The following is a 23,135-nucleotide window of genomic DNA, read 5'->3' on the forward strand; positions in this document are numbered from 1 at the left end:
TCACTCAGAAGCAGGTGATGGGAGACCACTCCTAACCAGGCAGGAGCATGGCTCTTGTTTCCTTCCAGCATTACCAACAGTGGGAGGGCCCTCTGAGCACATTAGGGCACTAAGCTTGGTAGGGAGGGAATTGTGTGGCCAACTTGACAGAAGAAACCAGTGCCCAACTGTGCACAAGCAGAAACTGGGCCACCCTTCAAAGGGCTGTTATCTGTTATCTGAGTGACACAGTGACAAGAATGTCAACCCCAGGGACCACAGCAAACACCTACCTCAGGATCTTTGTATTGGCTGCTCCCTCTTCATCATCTATGTCCATGACTCCCTCCCTTCCTTCAAGTCTATAATTAAACTTAGTGTTTTAGAGAAATTCCAAATTAAAGCAACAACCAGTCCATCTTTATCTCCCATTGTTTGTAGTATTTCTCACAGGATAGCACATGCTTGCTCAATCACCCTGTCTCCCGCTAGGAATGCAATCACCCTTGGAGCAGGATATCTTTTATTCTTATTGTTTTGTTTTTTTCTAGACAGGATTTCTGTGTGTATCTCTAAATGTCCTGAAACTTGCTCTGTAGACCAGGCTGGCCTTGAACTCAAAGAGATCGACTGCTTCTGCATTTTGAGTGCAGGGATTAAAGACATGTACCACCACTGCCCAGCCTATTTTATTCATTTTATATCTCTAGTTCATACCATTTCTTAGGTAACTTGAGTGTTTGAATTTTTTGTTTTGTTTTGTTTTTGTTAAGAGAGGGAAAGAATGTGAAGTTGGATTGGTAAGGAGGGAGCAGGGAGGACCTGGGATGAGTTGGGAAAGGGAAAAGAATATGATCAAAATATATTGTATGAAAATAAAAATAATTTGAAATTCCCTGTCCATACAGTAAGTGACCAGGAAGCAGCTCATAGGTGCCAGCTGACCATAGGAAGAGTTAGGCCCCTGGCCCCAGCTCATCTTCTCTGCTTCAGGCTGAGTCTGGTTAGCTAGCAGGCTGGCTTGGCCTGGTCTAAACTGCTCCTCATCTCAAAACTCTGATAATAAAGTGAGACAATAACCCCCCAGGGGAAGAGAAGAGCCTGTTTGGGGCAGTTGCACCTATAGGGGTTGGCTGAGATGGCTCAGTGGTCTACAGAACTCAGGTCCTTCTCTGTGTAGCCCTGGCTGTCCTGGAACTCATTCTGCAGACCAGGCTGGCCTCGAACTCACAGAGATCTGCCAGCCTCTGCCTCCCGAGTGCTGGGATTAAAGGCGTGCGTGCCACCTATTGCTCCTCTTCAGAGACCCTGTCTGTCTGCGAATCCCCAGGGACCCTGCTCTCTTTCCTAGGTATGGGGTTCACAGGGTTTGCTGCAGTCAGGCTGTTACTGGAGAACGTAGGGCCTCGGGGAGGTGGTCTCGGGCCGGGTGGTACACTGGGCAGCATTGTCTGAGGGCTCTGCCGTGCTGCCTGCTCCCGGCCCTCCACCCCTGGGTCCCAGCACTTCTTTCCTTCATCTCCATCCCCATCCGGAGCTCTTAGAGGTGGACTGAAATCCTAGTGCTAGTTCCCCAGGAACTGCATGGGTGGAGCCCGGCCGCCGCTCCTGATTGGTCCCCCATACCTTCGGCCCCGCCCTCTCTGACACTGCCCCACCCATGAGGCCTGGAGCCCCTCTCTGAAAGAAGCTGGTGCTTTCTTTGTTGCCTACCCCACCCATTCCACCTCTCCTCTCCATTCTTGCAAACTTTCACAGACTTTCATCCTCCGGGGCTTTCTGGGCTTTTAGCATAAAGGTCGCTATATCTCCAAGGTCACTTCAACAGCTTTCTGTGAGTGTTGGGGACAGGCGCGAGGGACAAGGAACAGAGCGGGGCTCCAGCCAGATGCTATAAAAGGCAGATGCGGGCCAGGGGCTTCTGTGGGGCAGGGACCTCTGTGGAGCAGTGAAAGCGCCTGGGCTGGCCTCAGAAGCCCAGGGTTCAAAAATCCACTCCACCTCTTGGTAGCGTCTTGCTGTTGGCCCCTGTGTGTTCTGCGGCCTTCAGGGTCCCTTGTCTGAAAAGCATGGAGTTAGCTCCCACATGGGCAGTTGGTGTTTAGATAACCGGGGTAGATTTTAGGTTATCTAAAGGAAATCCTTAGGGACATTTGCCATTCTGCATCACCCACCATCATGTGGGTCCCCAAATCCCTGGATGAGCTGCGGGCAGAGTTAGAACTCCAATTAGGGTCTTTAAACCGAGGAGGGGGGTACTGGGGGAGACTCCTCCAGGAGGAACCTCGATGCTCTAGAGAGCCTCAGCAAAAGGTGTGCTAGGCACTTCCTTCCCTGGACTCCTGACACAGTGCATTTAACCACTTCAGTGCTGGGTGAATGCCTGAGTACCCTGTGAGGAAAACACCCTCACCAACAAAGCCCATCTGGGGCCAGCCAGGACTTTCGCTCATTCATTGCTCTGCTCTGGAACCCACAGTCTCCCTAGTACGGCAGCAGCAAATTCACATTATTGTATAGGCTGAGCCGCTGTCTGCACTGGGGCATTGCTTTCCCTGTCTGTAGTGGGGCTGAGGGTGGGCAGAGCTCTAGAGGGACTTCCAGCTGCCTAGGGCCTTGGCAGGACCTCACTTTTTCTCACCAGTTGTCTCTGTCCCTAGGCCCGCAGTGCAATGCCTCCGTGGACCTCATTGGCACCTGCTGGCCCAGGAGCCCTGCAGGGCAGTTGGTGGTTCGGCCCTGCCCTGCCTTTTTCTACGGTGTCCGCTACAACACGACAAGTAAGGAAGAAGGAAGAGGGTGGGCTGCCGGGGGCTGAGTGGCAGCAGCTTGGAGGTGGGACGAAAATCCGACAGCAGCGACACCCCTAGGGCCAGCTCTGCTCTCCCTGCTGATTCTTTCAGAGACAGCATCCAGTATATAACCAAAGCACGGGGACTCAGAGAAGTTAGGGAGCCTTCCCAGGTCACCAGCTGGGAGGGGGTGAAGTTGGAATGTGCAGGTTAGTCCCACTGAGCTCAGCCACTCCTGAGATAGATCTTAGCGGTCCTACTAGGCCTGGCTTTGCTGATAAAGACCCCAGAGCACCTGGAATGCCATATCCATGATAGAGAGTGACTTGGATTGAGGTATCCCAGGCCCACAGGGGTGGTGGAGGAGGGGAAGGACCGACCCACAGACTAAGCAGATACTGGATCCCCGTGTAAACACCTTGCTCCCCAGAGGCCCAGCCTTCATGCTGAGCTTTGCAGCTCCTTGCTATAACATCTGCCACCCTCACAGTTAATTTGCTTTCTCCTGCCAATGACCCAGGTCCCTGCTATCAAGAGAAAAACAGATGGAAGCCAGGGGCCCTGCAAAGGAGGTTGGGCTCTGGGTCCCTGGGACTAGGAGCCCCTGTGTGAGCCCTGAAACTCCGAATATATGTTAAATATGACTGAATACCGGGTGGCCCAGTCAAGGCTCACTGGGTGACATCAGTGCTTTCTCCCTTCTTGTGACCCTCTGGCTTCCTTGTCTGGGGATTAGAGGCCTGAGAACCTTTTCCAGCTCACTCCAAAGTCCCAAACCTCCCCTCCTGCCCCTCGCTCCTTTACTAAGTGGGTGACGGGGCTAGGATTGGGAATACAGCCAGAAGCATTTGCCAGGATGACTGTAGGAAGGCCAAGAGAGCAAGAGTGCTGGAATGGGTGAGGGGTCTGGGAGGAGAGAGCAGGTAAGAAGTAGAGATAAAAGAGGAGGTTTTTTTGTGGTGCACCATCGGCTAGCTTCCAATTGAGTAGGGCACACTTTGTAAAGAGGAAACTGAGGCATAGATAGATTGATAACCTAATCAAGGTCACAGAGCCTGAAGGTAGAGTCCAAATTTGGGAGTCTAGGGCCTGCACACTGCCCTACATACACCCCACACCTTGTCTCAGGACGGTGGCAGCACGGGCTGGCACACCCAAGCTCCACATGAGGTCTCTCCCTTCTCTGCAGCACCAGAGCCTGTCTGGTCACCTCCAAAACACTCATCGCGCTACCTGCCTGCTGCCCAGACTCAGGCACCCCAGTCCAAGGCCCACCACCCAGTCTCACCCTGATACGCCCCACTCGTAGCCTTACTTTTCTGTGCCTCGCCATTGTCTGTATTCCTGGGTGGAGGCTCCTAGGCTGTCTGATTACAGCCCTACCCACTTCTGCAGGCAGCCCAGCCGTTCTCCCTGGGTACTCTCATTCCCCATTACCAAAGCTTGCTGGACACATTCCAGTAAGTGCTGTTGGGCTTTAGTGCTATGGTACACATGGGCCCTGCATTCAGTAGAAACCAGGTATCCTGAGCTCTAGATCCATCTGTCTGTCCTAGTTCAAGAGCCCTTGGCTTTCTGGGCCTTTGTTTCTCTACCTGCAGTGTGGACAGAGGTGGGGTGAGATATCCCCCGGGTTCCCTTGCTCACCCAGTAGATCCAAAGAGAAAGTTGAGAAGTTGGTTTCCTGGCATGGGCTGCCAGACTTCCCATGCAGGTGCCCCTGGCGCCAGACTATAGGAGTGCGCCCACAGTGGCGTCAGGAGGGGGCAGAGTGGCTCCTAATCATTAGCTTCTAATTAACTCATTTACTGATGAGGTGTTGCTAGGACTTTCAGGCTGCTCCTTACCGTCCTCCCTCCTGCCGCATCAGATCTTCAAAGGGATGGGAAACATTTCCAAAAATATCCATTTTCCCATGATCCTCTAGGAGGAGTGCTCAGTTCAGCAATTAGATAGAGGAGGTTGGCTCCTCCCTGGCAACAAGCCCCTGTGTGTGAGGCTTGTTTTCCTTTGGGGTCAGTTCGTCCCTCTGGGTCAAAGCTTGCTGCTTCTGTTGGTCCAGCCTGGGGACAGGATCCAAGCACCCTACCCTGGATGAGGGTGGGTAAGGAAAGCTGTTGAACAAAGCAGGCTCATAAAATCTCCCCCTGCACCTCCTTGGATAGAGACAAGTGATATGTTCTATTATGTAAGGTTATATAAATACAACAACTCAGAGACAACAATAATAAACACAGACACCATATGCCCGGTATGCTTCCAACTGCTAACTAAAAACACTAACCCAAAGAGGCCAGAGTGTCTTCAAGATGGCTCTGTCTCAAGATAGGGAAGCAGAGCAGTCAAGTGACTCCCCCAAGGTCACACAGCTTGTGTAAGGGTGGTGTCAGCATTTGAACCCATACTCTGTGGCTCTAGGGGCCCTATTCTGAACCCTACTTTGGGCTGCCTCTCTCAGTTTTATGCTCTCATTATCCATCTCTGCCCTGAGTTCCTTTCTCTGCTGACATTCCAAGCAGCTGCTGGTTGATGCTGTAGTCAACCCCCTTGTTCTTAGCCTCCTGTCCACACAGATATCCCAGAACATCCTCATCGTGAGCCCCTTGGGGATCAGCTCTTATTTAACACTAGGAGAGAGTCTGTGGCCTCATTGCCAACTCTGTCCAGATCGTAGCTTTTCCTAGGACTCAGATCTGCTCACAGCAAGGCCAAGTAGAGCTAGAAAATTCATAAAGATAATTTTCCCCATCATCTAGCTGCAGCCAGAGCAGCTTCTCAGGTTAGAGAGGAGGCCACAGCCTTTTAGCTTAGGAGGTCAAATCAGCTCCCTCTATTGAGGCAGCATCAATTCCCCCTGGCCCTCATTCTGCATCTACCTCTGGTCTTGATGCTGACAACAGAAGCAGCTCCCAGGCTGATGGTCCTTAGGGATCAACTGGAGCATCTCCATCTTTGGAGATGAATGGAGGGGCCAAAAGGCACTCTAACTGCTCAGCCACAGCTGATCTATACCTTTGGCCCCTGTAAGGGCTCCAAGTCCAGTGACTAGGGCTCTGGCAGCTTCCCTAGTCATCTTCCAATCTATGAGTCAGTTGAAGCCACAGAGTGGACTCCAGCAAGAGAGACTCCAGTGGAGATGACTCAGGGCTCAGTTTCCTTTATGACCAATGCTGCTTAGAATGAGAACCAGAACTATGAGGAAGCATGGTTGACAATACTGATGCCAGAGAGGTACAGATGAGGCGGGGGTTATCGCAGGAGAAGAGGAGAGTGCAGATGGGACACCCATCCCTTGTGGATTTCCCAGCTCTGGTACCCAAGGGGCTATGCAGGAAGTCAGTAAAAGAGGCTCTTTGGGCAACCCTGCCTCCCAAGGCCCTAAAGCTAAGTAGAGCAGTCCTAAGCCCCTCCCCCAAACCTCCTTAGGAGGTGAGGTTCTGGCTACAGTCCAGTCTGACAGTCACAGGATCCTCCACCTTTTGTAGCCACACTCTGTCTTCTTTTCCAGTGTTGCAGAGTAGGCCGACAGTGGCAGTATCAGGCCTAGTAGTGAGCCACCGCCCACGTGAGAGCCACTTGGTGCCATCCACAACGTCCAACATACCCCTGCCCCTGCCTTTTTCTGCCCAAAAGGCTTCGCCCATGGAGCCTTGAACATAAGGCATACTGTGGAGAAATGGTGCTATTGGGACCGTCTACAAGTCTGACCCATGTGAAAAAACCCTAATGTGAGAACTCCACACAAGTAGACAAGCCCAAGGAACCCCCTATTTAAACCGCCCATGTTAGCAGTTACTACATATTCATCTACCAGATCCGGCCCAGCCGTGTACCCCTTTTAAAAAGATGTAGCCCTGGCTGTCCTGGAACCCACTCTGTAGACCAAGCTGACCTCGAACTCACAGAGATCAGCTTGCTTCTGTCTCCGGAGTGCCAAGATTTAAGACTTACAGCACCACTTCCAGACACAGGATCTGTCATTCTCTGCTGTCATGCAGGACCCCAACCGAGAACATCTTCGAAGAACAGCAATCAGGAAGTTTACCACTGGAGAGGGTTTGTGAGGGCACAGCCGCCAGGGGTGAGGGAAGTCCATGCCAATGCCAGTTGGGGCTAACAGAGCCGACGCCCTGTGGGCAGCTTGTAGGGCACAGATGTAGCCCTTTGTGGTAGGAGGTAGGACATGGGACAATCAGGAAGTCACTCCCCCAGTTTTATCCCAGGCTTCCCATCCAGCAGGCCCTGTGCTAGCTCAGATGTGTGGACAGACTCTTCCGCCATAATGTTCTTCTTTTTCCAGACAATGGCTACCGGGAGTGTCTGGCCAACGGCAGCTGGGCAGCCCGTGTGAACTACTCTGAGTGCCAGGAGATTCTCAACGAAGAGGTGAGGATAGGCCACCATACTGAGGGCCAGGCCAGGGCCACCAGCACAAGCTGGGCACCTGCCACATGGCCAGCTGGGGCCTGGGAGCTTTTCAGGAGCTGACACTGAGGCTCTGCCCTAGGGAAACTGGCGGGGAACAGCTGGACATGTGGAGTGTAGTAAATTCAGTCCTGGTCCTCTTCCATCCTCCCTTCCTCCTTCTTTCCTTCCCTCCCTTCCTGCCTCCCTCCCTCCATCCCTTCTTCCCTCCTTCCCCACCTTCCTTCCTTCCTCACTCATCTTTGGCTGCTTGCACTGGGTGTGGGGCAAGGCCTGGGTACAGTCAAGTCAGACAGCAGCTGGATCCACACTGACACCGAACAGGCGGTGATACAGTTTGGAAAAAGCCCCAGAGATGCTTTGCAAAACTTCAGTGGTTTTGAGCCGCTGTTGCTTACATGGAATGCAAAATGTAAAAGGTACAGATGGGAATACAGCAAGAAGCACCCCCTCCCATTGCCGTCCCTAGCCAGTTTCTCTCGTGTTCTGTGTGTCCCAGTCAGTGTGTCTATGCAATCATGTTTTGGGCCTTACCCAAGCTTCATCTTTTAAACACACTACCTGACGCTTGCTTCTTCATGCAGCCATCTATCCCAGAGACTGTTCCAAGTCAAGTTTAGAGGGAGCGTCTTCATTCTCTTTATAGTTGCATAATATCCCCTCTCCAGATGTGCCACAACTTAGTGGGTCAGTCTTTATTGTCAGTCTTTGTTTTTTGCACACTTGATAGGTACATGAATGTGTGAGCTCCTCTTTCACTGCCTCTACACGGCCTCCTTTACTCCTACTAAGGAGGGTGGGATCAGGCTGCCAGGTCTCTCTGTGCCTTAGAAGTGAGGAAGACAGATTAGTCTGGGAATCCTGGGAATTCCATCATCTGAAAGGACTGAGTTAGAAAGGAACTTGGAGGCCCTCCATCTCGTCTTGAGCTTCCCAGACCTGCTTAATCTCACCCAGAGCACTTGTTCACACACAGGCTCCAGAATCTATAAGGGCAAACTTCCCCGGGGACAACCTGGGGAATGCGCATTTTTACGTGTGTGTTGGTACATGTGCACATGTGTATGCCTGTGTGGACACCAGAGGTATCTTCCACTTTGTTTACTGAGGCAGTCTCTCACTGAACCCAAACTCAGCCAGTCAGCTAGTCTGTCTAGGTAGCTTGCCTCAGAGATTCCCTGTCTTGCCCACCAAGCCCTGAGACTACAGGTGGACGGCCAGTCACTCAGCTTTCAAAATTATTTTTATTATTTTTATGAGTGTTTTGACTGTATTTGTTGCTGTGAACCATGTGTGTACCTGGTGTCTGAAAAGGCAAAGAGAGCATAAGAAGCCCTGGAACTGACATTGTAGACAGTTGTGACTCCCCAAGTGAATGCTGGGACTTGAACCCGGGTCCTTTGGAAGAACAGCAAGTGTTCTTAACCACTGAGCCATCTCTCCCGCTGCCTACTCAGCTTTTATGTGAAGACTTAAACTCCAGTCCTCATGCTTGCACAGTAAGCCCTTTCCCCACAGATCTATAATCTCAGTCCCAGCAACAGACATTTTTAACAGATGCCCCAGGGAGCCTGCAAATGAAGCAAAAGTGAGAAACTGAAGCCTGGAAAGCAGGAGTAGCATACAATGTTACGTAGCCAGAGTGTGAATGTTCTCTGAAGTCATAGTTCAGAACCAGGTACCTTATGAAGCAAGGTGGGTGGGGGACAGTGGCTTGCCCCGCCCTAGGCTATATGACTTCAAGCCACCAAACTATTGGACTCCCCGTCTTCTTCTAGAATCTGCAAAGGCAAGTCAGTTTGGGCTAAAAGGATGTCAAGCTGCTGTCCTATTCTGTGGGAAAGTTCCTCGGGATGCAGCATGAGGGTTATTTGGCATCTCGGATCCAACGAGGCCTAGACATCTTGGTTGTCTGACCCTGAGCCAACTTGAGCAGGCCTAGGCTGGGAGAGGGTCAGAGTCCAACTAGGAAGCAGGCATGCCAGCAAATGATGGGGCAGGAGACTCCTTCTCCAGCCTGCAGTGGAGGAGGCTGTGGCAAAGAGATGGGCCTTGTGCACTGAAAGGCAGGTCAGACAGACTCTTAAGGCCACAGTTCCCTGCCCAGGAAGGGGTGGAGCGAAGACGTGTAGATGGGAATGTGTTGGCAAAGCAGACATCTTCTGGCCCTCCCTGCTGCTGTTGCCTATCTGTGAGGTGTATGGAGGCATCGGATGTCCCACAATGAGCCTGACACCCCGCTAACACATGCAGCGCCAGGCATCTGACCCTTGGATCTGGGCAAAGCTGGAGTCTCTACCGTTGCTCCCATTCCAACCTCCTGACCTGCCTCTGCATCTCATGACTCAGGATTCACACCTGTACCTGTCCTGCTCCAACTTAATCCCCTTTCTTCTGGTTGGCTGATGGGAGGGCAGGGCTTACAGAAGCCTCCCTTCTCCCTGCCCTGTCAGGATGGGGATCTCTCCTCTTTCCACCAGCAAGGTTAGGTAAGGAGACTTGGTGCTCCCCTCTTTGGCAGTGTGACTGGAGTAGCGATGGCCTGGGGGGTAGCTAGTTTGGAGTCTAGAGACTGCTGAAGGTGCTCCCATGGTCTGTGATGACCTTGAGCAGGGAAATTCCTTGAAATCCCCTTAGCAAAGCTAAGAATGACTCAGCTCTTGGCTCCTGATGGGAGGGAGAGGCTATCAACTTAAACCGTGGCAAAGAATGGAGATTAATCCCCAACCATGTCTCAGTCCTACCCTAGGAAGTCAGAATGGGCAACAGTGTGACTGAGAGAAGGTGACATTGGCGGGGGAACTCCAGTTAGCATGGGTCCTGATTTGGTGGGACTGAGACCCACATATCCTATGCAGTGACTCACCCCGACCTGATCCACGTCTGTCTGGTTTGGCTGGTCTTCTCTGGCCGTCCTTGCTGACCTGATTGGCTGGCTGCTCTGAGCAATGAGTTCCTTTAGTGGAAATGCCATCTCTACTGCCAGCCCCTAGCCTCCAAGACTCTCTGTCCTCTCAGATTCACAGAGAGGCAGGTGTCTAGCTGAATGAGCAGCAGGTTGCTCAGCTCTGAGCCTAGGGTAAGCCCAGATTAAGTACAGGGGTGGGGTACAAATAAAAATGTCTGTCTTAGTTACTTTTCTATTGCACCAGGACCAAGGAAACTTGCAAAAGAAAGCCTTTCACTTGGGGCTCACAGTTCCAGAGGGTTAGAGTCTACGACCATCACAGCTGAGAGGATGACAGCGAGGAGGCAAGCGTGGCCCAGGAGCAATAACTGAGAGCTTATATCTTGAAGCACAACTATGAAGCAGTGAATTAATAATGGTCTGGGCTTCTGAAACCTTAAAGCCCGCCCCCAGTGACACACTTCCTCTAACAAGGCCACGCCTCCTAATCCTTCCCAAACAGTTCCGCCCATCGGAGGCCAAATACTAAAACATAAGAGCCTTTAGGAGTCATTCAAACCACCACAGGGTCCTCAGAAGGCTACCTGAAAAATGCAACTTGTGAGGGCGTGGAGACGTCAGGTACAGAGATCTGGCCGGGGGACAGATCCTCAGCTGGGAAACTTGATTAATCTGGGCCAGGGATGACACATAACCCCCCCCCAGGAACCACCCTACACTGACTTCTGCTTCCTGTAGCTGTACCCACTAAGTGACTGGTTATACTGTCATCAACTATTCTCTGTTCCCTGACAGTTACACACTCTCTCCTCCCCCACATGCCACTGAGCACAAGGTCTCAGGCTCATCCTGGGAGGTTTCATGGGGGACATGAAAGGGACTCTGTGACCTTATGAGCCAGGGATCAGGGCTGGAGGTGGGGCAGTGATTGGAAAGGGCTGCTGAACTGTTCAGATGCTCGGAAACCCTCTGGGCTTCTTGTTAAAGGGAAGGTCACGATTCTGTGCAACTGGGGTTGGGCTTGATTCTGCCCTTCTCAGAATATCTGCAAACACCTGGCCTCTGACCGGTGCTTTAAGGACCACACTTTAAGAACTAGAGGTACGGACCACCCACAGAGGAATAAGAGAGGCAGCTCAGGAAGCCAGATGGACAGGAAATGCCACAAGTATGGTGAGCAGGGATGGGGGGGCCACCCGGAAGGAGCTGTGGCGATCTTGTTGCTTTCATCCTGGCAGGGCATCCAAACAGATCTGATGGCACTGGCCTTTGGAGCAGGATGAGATCCACAGAAACTGCTTGTTAGAGTCTGGTCTCGGGGCCCTACACAGTGGTCCCTCTCCAGCACCCCACTGAGCCACCCTCCTCCGGGAGCCTGTGGATCTCAGGTCTCCAGACTGGGCAGGGAACAAGTGCTGGTCAGGTTTCCCGGGGTTGGCTCTGCCCACTTGTGCTTTGGGAATCCAGTGACTTCTGTAGTTCTTTGTGGCTTGTCCCTGGGAACTCAGGGTGTCACTGACATCTTTTGGGGGGAGTCCAGGAAGATCATTGGCTGTCTCTTGAGACCTTTACTGGCTGGTCTCTCCAGGTGTCCTTGACAACCTCTTGGGGGTGTTACTAACTTTCCCTTGGGGTGTCACTGACTACTTCTCAGGGTGTTGTTATGTGTCTTTCTACACAGTGCCAACCGGAGCTCTGGTTGTTAAGGGAACTTTCTCAGTGTCACTTGCTGTTCTGCCTGGGTGTCACTGGATGCATTCATCTCTCAGAGTGTCGCCAACTGTTTTTGATCTGGTTTTGTTACTGTAACAGAATACTTCAGATTGAATCTTTTAATTTTTGAGACAAGGTCACATGTGGTTCAAACTGACCTCAAACTTTGTATCTACGGGAGGGCCTGGAGGGATAGCTCAGCAGTCAAAAGCACTTTGCACACACCCGGGTTCCATTCCCAGCACTCACCTGGTGATTGACAACCATCTGTAACTTCAGCTCCAGGAGGACCAATGCCCTCTTCTGACCTCTGCAGGCACCAGGCACATACTTGGTGCAATGCATACATGCAAACAAAGCACTCATAGACACGAAGACAAAATAAATACATCTAAACAAATTTTTAAACTTGAATTCCTCCCAATCCTATAAACCCAAGCCCTGAGTTCTGGGATTACAGCATATGGCACCGCTCCTGGTGTTATACATTGCTAAGAGTAGAGCCCAAGGCCTTATGCATGCTAGGCAAACACTGTATCGGCTGGGCTGCATGCCCAGCTCATGGGTCATTTATAGTGAATAGAAATGTATTGGCTTCTGGTTATGGAAGCTGAGACCTTCAAGGTTGTAGGGCTAGCATCTTGCAAAGGCCTTCCTACTGTGTCATCTCATGGCAGAAGGCAAAGAAAGGGAAAACAGGTGGATCACATCCATTTAGGAGGAACCAGCTCCAGCAGTGAGGCACCCTCTTTGCTGGGAGGCCTCTCATCCAACAGCTCTCTGCTGGGCACCATGTTTCCAGCACTTAAACTTGCAGGGACACATTCATATCACAGCAGTTGTCGTGTCTCAGGGTGTCTCTGGGACTCTCTCCACGACATTGCCCTCCCTGCCGCTGTCTTGGGTTCTGGTCCTTGCATCGGGCCCTTGAGGCATGAGGCAAGTGGAACTCAGAGCTTGACCCAGCTGCATCTCTGGCCCCTGCAACATTGGGCTTTGTTTTTCCATTCCAGCCTTCATGGAGAAAAACATTCATGAGTCACACTCTCTCTGCAGAAGCTACTCCACCAAGATCCTGGACACAGCAGAGATGAGAGCCTGCTTACCCCACGCCCAGAGAGTGCCTTTCTCCTGATCCCTGCTTGTGTCCCCCATAACTCTATGGGTGCAAGGGAAAGAGGATCCTAAAAGCTAGGCTGGCTCAGGTTCTGGTTGCTGACTGTATAGCTTGGGTCAATTATGTGTCCTTTCCAGCCAGAAAACGAGAGTGCAGGAACCAGTCTTGGTGACCTCATGAGGAATATGGTCTGGGACCCAGCATACAGTAGGTGCTTAGTAATGACATCTCTCAAGACTACCCAGCTGCACCCTGATGAGCAGGTGGAGCCACCGTGGTAGGGACTCTGACAGAAGAGGCCAGCAAGCCCCTCCCTCTCTCCTCCTAGACCCAGAGAGAAAGCTGGGGCATGGCAGCGGCTCAGCTCCACAGATGTTGTTATTACCCAGGGGCTTCTCAGCATGGATGTGTGGAAAATTTAATAAAAGGAAATCAAGTGTCATTTCCAGACAGGCTTTGCATTGTGCATGTCTGTCTGGAGCCTCTGGTAGGATCCTGGCATCTGCCAATGGCCCTTAGAGACCTTTGGCATTTGAAGGGCAGATGGACCCCCTCCTTTTGACTTCCTGCCCTTTCTCCACTCACTATCCTGGGGTCCTAGGACCCTAGAGGCATGAGCTGCTCCTGTGGTGTCCCGCTCTCCTGGGGCCTAGGAAAGGGTGAATGGGAGCTTTGCATTGGGAACCTGCAGAGAGCTGGGCACTGGGTACAGGCTGGTCCCCCATGAAGTAAGGACCCGTTTGTAACATCAGTGTCTTGCCAAGCTGCACATGTAGGTAGGAGATTGTTTTTAAGCTGAAGCTGGTAATCTTGAACAAGTCATCATACCTCTGGGTTTCTTTTTCAGCAGAGGAAGTCACAGATGTGTTTCCAGCATTTCCCACAGAGTCACTCTGAGGCTTTAAGATGAGGACACACATGCCATGACAGACATGATCATAATCAAACACATTGAATAAGTAAATGTTTTTTTTTAATTAGGAATGGCTGAGGATGTAGCTCACAATTGGAAAAGCAATTGTCTAGCCCGCTCAAGGCCCTAGGTTCAGTTTCTGCTATCCAGAAAAAAAAAGAAAGAGGGGAGGAAGTCTAAGAAGAGGAGTTTCACTTGCAGCAGCCCCTGGGTCAGGCAAGTAGTAGGCAAAAACTCTGGGAGTGAGGGATTTATTTTTCTTTCTTCTTTCCTTCCTTTCTTTCAGGGATATATGTGTGGCACATACATGTGTTCATATATGTGCACATGGGGAAACACATCCCTGTATATCTGTGGAGTTCAGAGGTGGATGTAAGGTGTTTTTTTCCCAATGGTTTTTTACCTTTTTTTTTTTTTTTTTGAGACGGGGATCTCTTCACTAAGCCTGAATCTGACAGTGTCACTGGGACAGCAGGCTAGGACTCCAGGGATCTGCCTGTCTCTGACGCCCTGTTGACATTACAGATCCCCACAGTCACACTTGGCTTTCATGTTGGCACCAGGGATCCAAACCCAGGTCTTTGTGCAGCCAGACCCGAACTCAACACAGAAGTGAGGAATGAGACCTTGGGGGGGCTAGAGTGAGATCTTAGGGGGCTAGAGTGAGAACTTGGGGGGCTAGAGGCTCTGCACCCACTGTGGCCTGTGGTGTCAGGGCTGAACGAGGCATGAGCATCTGTGAGCACGGGAATACATGCGTGGCTGGGTACCGTGTTTGTTAGTGTGACACGGGAGCCCTGTGTGACACGGGTGCAGCTTCAGTCCATATCCGTCTGACTACACAGCATGGCAGACAGACTGCATTCATAGAGAGGCTGGCCCGAGTGGATGGTGTGTCTTGCACATGGCTCACGGGGTCGCTCTGGAGCAGGGCAAGCCCACTGCCACTTGCCACTGTTTCCCCCAGCTTCCCCTCCCCAGTGCTGCCCTCACGGAGCTGTTTAGTTCAGTGGGCGCGGAGGTATGGGTTGCGGGAGCCTCATCTCTGCCTCTCTCTCTCCTGCCTCAGAAGAAAAGCAAAGTGCACTACCACATTGCCGTCATCATCAACTACCTGGGCCACTGCATCTCCCTGGTAGCCCTCTTGGTGGCCTTTGTCCTCTTTCTGCGTCTCAGGTGAGAAGCCCCAGGCACTGCCTGCTGCTCTCCCCTGGGCCCTTGAGCATGTGCAGAGGGAGGCAGATACGATACAGACATAGCTCTGTGCTGACAAAAGGGTAACCTGCCTCTCACTTGAGTAGTAGGGAATCTCCGTTCTCTTAGGACCTCTGGCAGAGACACATCTGGCCTTTCCCTCAGCAGCTGCTGGAGGAAGGAGAGTGGGAAGGGACAAAGCCCAGGCTCAACCGTGTTGCCAATTCCTAAAGTTGCTCCTCATCCCGCTTGGGGTTATCAGGCAGGTAGATCCCAGGAGGTGAGCGTTCCGCAGAGTGACATCCCTGTCTCAAGGTCAAATGTGCATGGCCCACGTGATAGCAAAAAGCTGGGGGTGGGTGGGACCAGGAGCTGAAAGTTGAGAGGGGTCTTACTGATGGAGGTGTCTTCTTTTGGCCAGTCCTCTGCCTTTCAATCCTGGGGTGTGGAGAACAAAGTGGGAATCCCTGACAACACCAGGCTCTGCCAGGAGTGGATGTCATAGCGGCCCTGGATAGGAAAGGCCTGTGGAACTCAGGGCAATCTGTCAGCCCTGCTCACACCAGCCCTTAGTCCCTCCATCTTGCATCTGGGCCGGAGTGATGCTGGCACCTGCCCTCATCCCGGCCCTCTCTCTTTCTCTCCCTGTTGCTGTTGCCACCTGCCTTCCCCTGCTGCCCCAGGAGCATCCGGTGCCTGAGAAACATCATCCACTGGAACCTCATCTCGGCTTTCATCCTGCGCAATGCCACGTGGTTTGTGGTCCAGCTCACCATGAGCCCCGAGGTCCACCAGAGCAATGTGGTGCGTCCCAGCTAGGGACACAGAAAAGGCCAAGCCTGGGTCACAGGAGCTAGAGCGGGGCTCACCCTGTAGAAGGGCTGGAGAGACGGCTCAGCAGTTAAGAGCTCTGGCTGCTCTTCCAGAGGGTCTGGGTTCAATTCTCGGCACACCCATGGCAGCTAACTACTGTCTGTAACTCCAGCTCCAGGGGATCTGACACCCTCACACCAATGCACATTAAGTTTAGAGGGGGCGGGCCTGAGTACCCACAGAACAAGAGGAGGACCCCAAGGAGCCTGAGGGCGGGGCACTATAGTTGACCACCCCAAGCTCATTGTCATCTCTGGTCGGGGCAGGGATGGTGCAGGTTGGTGACAGCTGCCTACAACTATTTCCACGTCACCAACTTCTTCTGGATGTTTGGTGAAGGCTGCTACCTGCACACGGCCATCGTGCTCACGTACTCCACTGACCGTCTGCGCAAGTGGATGTTCGTCTGCATTGGCTGGGGTGAGCTGGGCCAGCCTGTCCCCTGCATGTCCTCTCTGAGAAGAAATGGGCTGGCCGGGTGGAGAGGGAGGTGTGTGCATCCTTCTTAGGGATGAGAAGAGTGGGATCACCACAAAGGTAGCATCAGAGCTCAACCCCAGAAACCCCTGCTCTACTATAGGTCCTGGACTGCCATGGGGTCTTCCTTCACAGGGTTCAATGACAGCCCCTTTCTCTCCCTCTCTCTCAGGCGTACCTTTCCCCATCATTGTGGCATGGGCCATCGGGAAGCTGTACTATGACAATGAAAAGTAAGTCACTTTGTGAGGTCAGAGCCTAGCTCTTCAGCACACTCCCAAGGGGACTTTGGCCATTGTCTGTCCTGTAAAGACAGAGGCTTCTGCATCAACAGAGGCAATGCTGAGCACTGGCCTCAATTCAAGGATCCTTCCCAGTGCTCTGCCAAAGGTGGAGCTAGACAGCCAGGGTCACCTGTCCAGAGTTTTAAGGAGAGCAATACCAAAAGTCAGGCATCCCAGGCTCTGAATTGTGCTGTCACTAAGTAACTATGAGACCTTGGGGCTGTCACAGCAGGCCTTAGTTTCCTCATCTATGAAATGGACATCTTCATTCTAGCTACTGCCTCAAAGCTGTAGTGAGAGTGAAGTGCAGCCATGCATACTAAGCACATAGAATAGTACCTGGAGGCCGGGCATTGGTGGCGCACACCTTTAATCCCAGCACTTGGGAGGCAAAGGCAGGCGGATCTCTGAGTTCGGGGCCAACCTGGTCTACAGAGCAAGTTCCAGGACAGCCTCCAAAACAATACAGAGAAACCCCCATCTTGGAAAAAAAAAGTACCTGGAGCCCAGTAAATGCTACACGAGTGTTTATTACCATCAAGGTGTATTTTACAATAAGATTCTGTGGATTTCATGGAAACTGGTCCAGGTGGTTCCAAAGACTCTTCCAGCTTCCCTCTGAAGCCTCGGGTTGTTTGAAAGGAGACTCGTGCATTCCCAGTCAACCCTGAGGTCACAGCTTGCGTGTTGGGGGCTTCCCAGCTACCCCTTACAAGAATCATGTGGGAAGATCTAGAAAGTTCTGTACCTCAGAGCTCTGTGCTATGGGACTGAGGTGCAGCCTGGTCAACAGGGTGGTTCCAGTGTGAAGCTAAGATTGAGAACCTCACAGAAAGACAGTGAAGGTGGGAGGAGCCAGGCGTGCCCCCCCCAAGCCTTCCCAGATCACAGCCGGCTGACTTGGTGACTGCGGGGTCACAGAGGCAGCCCCTCCCTTCCTCTCACTGGGCTGCACCAGGAGTCTGGAAGTGTGTCATCCACATTTGTGAAAGTAGTTCCTTCTGCCTCAGGCTGGAGTGTTTGCACAGAGTAGGAAGCAGGCTGCAGGGAGCCAGTTCACTAAGTGGGTGTGGGGTGTTCTGGGGTGTGGGAATTCCTGGGGCGGGGTGCCTCTGCTTTGTAGGATGTGAAAGTGTGAGTACAGGAGATGGGGGCGGAACAGGAGGGAGAGAAGAAAGAAAGAGAGGGGCTGGGAGAGCCCAGTTACCTGCCTTTCCACCCTGGAGCAGAGAGGGTACCACTAAAAAGCAAGTTAGGCGTGAACAGCCCTGAAGCCCCACCTGGTGGACAGATGCAGGCAGTGCAGCGGAAGGATTCTGGGCGTGTGAACATGGGCCGATGAGCAGAGAAGCCCCAGGGCCCCCAGCTTGGAACCCAAAAATAGTGGTGTTAAACAAACCTGTTAGAGCCAGAAGGTCACATATGCAAACTTCACACTCTGGTTTGAAGAAGCATCCATCACAAGCCCATGTATCCATGCCAACACAGGACTTCCAATTAGCCCTGTCCCCATCTACTCCCCGGAACTTGCTGAAGTGCAGCTCAGGAGACCGCAGAGCAACTCTGCTTCCTGTCATACCACACATGTCAGCTGTGAACTCTCCCCTGCACAGGCTGCTCTCCAATGGAGTCCGACAGGGGTTGCTAGCGGTTAATAACCACCTGGGTGGCAGGGCAGTGTGCGTGTACACAGCCACTGCTGGAGTTCCCGAGTGGGCCCCGGAGAAAGCGGTGCTAGGCAGGGATCCAGAATGTCTCTGGCTTGCTGTTTTGAGAATTCTTTCCCTGAGAAATACAAACAAGCAGCTTCCCCTTCCTTATAGGGGTCCAAGGACAAACTCAAATGCACTTCACTCAAGTCCAACTGGGGGAGCCAGTGGACTTACTGGGATTGCTTTCAGGGCATAGGCAAAAGGTTATTTATAGGAGCATAGGTGACCTCAAAGTAGCCACACCATTAGAAAGTCTCCCCCACAGCATGGGTATGACTTCCCTGTAGCCACATAATGGAGTCTTACCCCCGTTACCCCTGTAATCGCTAGCCCCTCCTTAGACATGAGGCTTTGTGCAGTTAGGGCAGAATTATATACAACTAGCCAAGAGGCCTAGGAGGCAATGGCTGGAATCTCAGGCAAGAGGGTCCATTGACCCTCCCTCCCTACCCCCTTTCTATGAGGGAATGTCAACAGTTGGTCCCATCTCGAGGGTCCCTTACAAATAGTCACAACTGCATGGATGAGGGTGATGACCTCTGTGGAGGCCCTCTCTTCACAGACTTTATTCCAGCTACATTTTCCACAGCAGAGGGTACATCCACTTTACAGATAGGAGGACCACATCCCACAGCAGAGGATGCTATCACCTTTGCAAATAGATAGGCCCACATCCCATGGCAGAGGGTACCACTCCCTTTGCAGATACATAGGACCACATCCCACAACAGAGGTTACCATTCCCTTTGCAGATAGGACCACATCCCATGGCAAAGGGTACCAACCCCTTTGCAGATAGATAGGACCACATCCCACAGCAGAGGTTACCAACCCCTTTGCATATAGTCAGTTAGGACCACATCCCACAAAAGAGGTTACCATCCCCTTTGAAGATAGGACCACATCCCATGGCAAAGGTTAACAACCCCTTTGCAGATAGATAGGACCACATCCCACAGCAGAGATTACCAACACCTTTACATATAGTTAGTTAGAACCGCATCCCAAGGACAGAGGGCACCATCCCCTTTGCAGATAGGACCACTGAGGCAGTGCTGGCTTGGGTGTCTTGGGAATTAGGGTACCCTTTCCTGGCCACTGGCATTGATCCTGCTGTGGTCAAGCATTGCATTGCCCTATGAGCAAGCGCTGTGCCACTGAATGGATCCTGCTGGCAACCCCCCTCCCTTTTCTTTCTGGGCCTTCTAGGTGCTGGTTTGGCAAACGTCCTGGAGTGTACACTGACTACATCTACCAGGGCCCCATGATCCTGGTCCTGCTGGTAAGAGCCTGGGGACGTAGCAGGAGACAAGCCACCGTGGAGTGGGACACTCAGCCTGCCATGAATAATCTACCTAGGTGTCCCCAGAGGCAGCTCAGCCAGGAGTTTGTGGGTGTTGTGGAAGGAGGAGAGGGAGAGAGAAGTGGAGTGGTAAGCGAGTGTAGCGGGAACACCAAGAGCGGGGCTGAGAGGACTGAGGGCCTGCCCTGTCCACCCCACCCATCTCCATTCCAGCATGTATCCCTGCCACGTGTCCCCGCCCCTGCCAGTCACCCTCACTCCTTCTGGTGTGCTCCAATTGCAGATCAACTTTATCTTTCTCTTCAACATTGTCCGCATCCTCATGACCAAACTCCGGGCGTCCACCACGTCTGAGACTATTCAGTACAGGTACCTGGCTCCCGACGCCTACTTCAGAGGGTCCAGCCTCCTCTGATCCAGATCTCTTCCAAGCCAGTCAGTCCGGCCGCTCCACCTTCCCAGACATCCCTGAGACCATCTCCCAAACCCATCGCTCTCCCCAGAGCTGGCAGCTCCACCCCTCCTGGGTAGCCTGTGACTCTGGCCTCTCTTCCACCCTAGGAAGGCTGTGAAGGCCACTCTGGTGCTGCTGCCCCTCCTGGGCATCACCTACATGTTATTCTTTGTCAACCCTGGGGAGGACGAGGTCTCCAGGGTCGTCTTCATCTACTTCAACTCTTTCCTGGAGTCCTTCCAGGTACTACCATCCTCCCTGAGCCTTGCCAGTTTAACTCAGGATGGGGGGGGGCAGGGAGAGCATATTTGCACCTGCATGAGTGAGGATTCTTCTGCCAGAGGTCTGGAGGATTGGGGGGCTGGAAGAACCCCACTCACCTCTGACTCCCCTCTTCCCTTCAGGGCTTCTTTGTGTCTGTGTTCTACTGTTTTCTGAACAGTGAGGTAAGGAAGGACCTCAGGCTGGGGCTGAGCCTACCAAGATTGGGAGCTGTCCCCTTATATCTCTTCTGCCCTTGGGTCACTTCCATCCCTCTCCCCAGGTCCCCATGGGTTGCTGCAGGGAACTTCAAGAAGTCCCTGTCCCTGTTGATCTGCACTGTGAGGACAGCTCCCCCTCTGACTTTAGGCATGTCAGGAGTAGGCGTGCTGGCTAGAAGATGGGTTCTCTGTATTAGGAAGAGTCAGGCAAGGTACAGATTCTGTTTGGCAAAGGCCAGGTGGCTCCTTTGTTAGACCAGAAAAGGGTGTCCCTTTCTCACTTGAAATAAACTGACTTAACAAATAGCAAACCAATAGTAGTAAATATGTGAATGTCGCCACCTGCTGTAGATCCTGTCACTATACCTGGTAGCTGGGGCTGGTGCCCTGAGCCTGAGCTCTGATATGTTATCGTGTGCCCACAGGTTCGCTCTGCTATCCGGAAGAGGTGGCATCGGTGGCAGGATAAGCACTCGATCAGAGCCCGAGTGGCCCGCGCCATGTCCATCCCCACCTCCCCCACCAGAGTCAGCTTCCACAGCATCAAGCAGTCCACAGCAGTGTGAGCTACAGACCACAGAGCAGCCCCCAGACCTGGGGCTGGGGAAATGACACAAGCTTGCAGGCGAGCCTACCCGCAGAGGCAGCCAGCCATCCCATTTCTACCCCTGGGCTGCAGACCTGAGAGCCCACAGCACAGGGCTGGGCCCACAGCGCCTGGCTTCCTACTGCCTATTCTTCTTGGAGAGGGGAAATGGAGATTGTGGGCTAGAAATCCAGCTGCAGTTTAATGGCTTCTCCCAGAGAAGCTCACTGAAGAGCTTAGTCTCCAGTGGTTGTAAAGAGGCCGCTTGCTACCCCGGGGGCATCATGGGAAACTCTCTTCAGTGATTGTGACGCCTCCGAGTCTTTGGATGCTACTGAGAACCAGTGTCACATTGTCCAGTCAGGAGACCTGGAGATAGCATTAGAAATCTGGTGACATCATCAGACAGCACTCCCCCGGCCAGAAGCCACTCCTGAGCCACCAGAATGTTATCAGCGCCATGGCACTGCCACTGGAAAGTCCTGCCTCGCTGCCTTGCTCCCTTAGCCGTTTACTGTTCTGCCGGCCAACCCAGCTTTCTGTCACTTACACACAGACAGCAACAGTCCTCTCACCCGGAAATCTTACCACCTCCTGCCTCTGGGTGTCTTCTGATGTGTGAAGATGGGGTTGGAAGGGGACTGAGTTGCCTGGGAGGGAGAATCAGAGTGGACCCAGCTTTTGAGGAAGTAGTGGCACCTGGGTGCCCAGACCACTGGCTTCATTGGCTGGCCTCTGGGACATGCTCACAGGCTGTGAAGCAAGAAGGGTCCCTCTGCTCAAGTGCTCTGAATTGGGGCAGGTGGCTTCGGGGACAACTGACAGACCCATTACTCCCAGGCATGGAATGGGCCAGTCCTCACTGTCGGAGGGCTGAGGAGCCACAGCAGGACCGAAGTGGGGGGGGTTGATATAAATAATATTTATCTTTTCAACTACCTTTGTAAAGGTTTGCACTCTGCTGGGGCTGGGAGTAAGCCTGAGGGGGGGTCCCCGAGAAGTAGCCATCAGGGACTACTGCATGGCAGGAAGCCTGATCTCACTCGTACCATCCAGGACACACCCGGGGGCTGGAGGCCAGGTATAAACTCCAGACATGAAGATATGGGTGTGACCAAGGATGCTGAGTAAGAAACAGCTCTTGATAAGGAGGTGAAACCTGGAGAGTAGGGCCATGGGTTACCATGGCCAGGACAGCCAGACAAGAACTGCAGCAATGAGGCCAGGCACAAGTGGGCTCCAGTTCCGTGGAGGAGAGTCAGGCAGCAGTCAGGAAGCTGAGAAGCCTATGGAGATGTGGTTGCCAGGGCAATCTCAAGGCAGGACCAGAGGTGGGTCCTCAAGCAGGGAGAGAAAGGGAAATGTCAGATGCCATACAAGCACACACAGCAGGCAGCTGGGATTTTGGCTTGCTGAGGAGCCTGGAGCACGGGGCGAGGGAGCTGAGTTGGGATACTTATCCACCAACCCATGTCATCCATCGTTTACTGATTTGATTAGCTCACAGGACATCAGTTTCCCTATATTGGCCACATCCATGTTGTCACAGAGTTTTCAGATGCAACACACTGCAGGCCTCTGGAAGCCAGCATGTGCCTTGTAAGCACAGAGGAGACTGGCGGAATTACTATGAGGGTCCCCTTGCCATCTGGGGCATGCCCCAGGGTCTCTGGCCAGGGAGGAAGGTTGTCTGTGTATGCACACACATGTGCACACAGTCGCATACAAGGATATGTAGCATGAGATGCCAGGAGTAGACTGGGATGGCTGTAGCGGAAGAGCTCCGTAGTCCCTGCTGAGTCAAGGGGGTTGATGGAGGAGGAGGTGTATTCTTTCCTACCAGCTGCCCAAACAGAAGTGCGCCCTTAAGTAGAGGTGGAACAACCCAAACAAGCAATGAGCTGATGATGGCTTCTACATCAA

At 52.6% G+C, this 23,135-nt stretch overlaps 1 protein-coding gene across 2 annotated transcripts in view; it reads left to right on the top strand.

Moving 5' to 3' along the window:
* Nucleotides 1-22,147, top strand: part of Crhr1 (corticotropin releasing hormone receptor 1) — a 45,260-nt gene extending 23,113 nt beyond the window's left edge. The window contains 12 exon segments of one of the 2 annotated variants that reach the window (NM_001281551.1): nucleotides 2,640-2,759; nucleotides 7,072-7,157; nucleotides 14,917-15,023; nucleotides 15,725-15,845; nucleotides 16,181-16,334; nucleotides 16,564-16,624; nucleotides 19,597-19,669; nucleotides 19,974-20,059; nucleotides 20,252-20,387; nucleotides 20,549-20,590; nucleotides 21,052-21,190; nucleotides 21,193-21,221. In NM_001281551.1, the coding sequence (NP_001268480.1) occupies nucleotides 2,640-2,759; nucleotides 7,072-7,157; nucleotides 14,917-15,023; nucleotides 15,725-15,845; nucleotides 16,181-16,334; nucleotides 16,564-16,624; nucleotides 19,597-19,669; nucleotides 19,974-20,059; nucleotides 20,252-20,387; nucleotides 20,549-20,590; nucleotides 21,052-21,190 (1,125 nt within the window). In that variant the 3' untranslated portion in view covers nucleotides 21,193-21,221. 2 annotated transcript variants of the gene reach the window in all.
* Nucleotides 22,148-23,135: the final 988 nt, after the last annotated feature.

The sequence above is a fragment of the Mesocricetus auratus genome, unplaced genomic scaffold (assembly GCF_017639785.1).
Source record: "Mesocricetus auratus isolate SY011 unplaced genomic scaffold, BCM_Maur_2.0 Super-Scaffold_100007, whole genome shotgun sequence".
In the NCBI taxonomy this organism is placed as follows: Eukaryota; Metazoa; Chordata; class Mammalia; order Rodentia; family Cricetidae; genus Mesocricetus; species Mesocricetus auratus.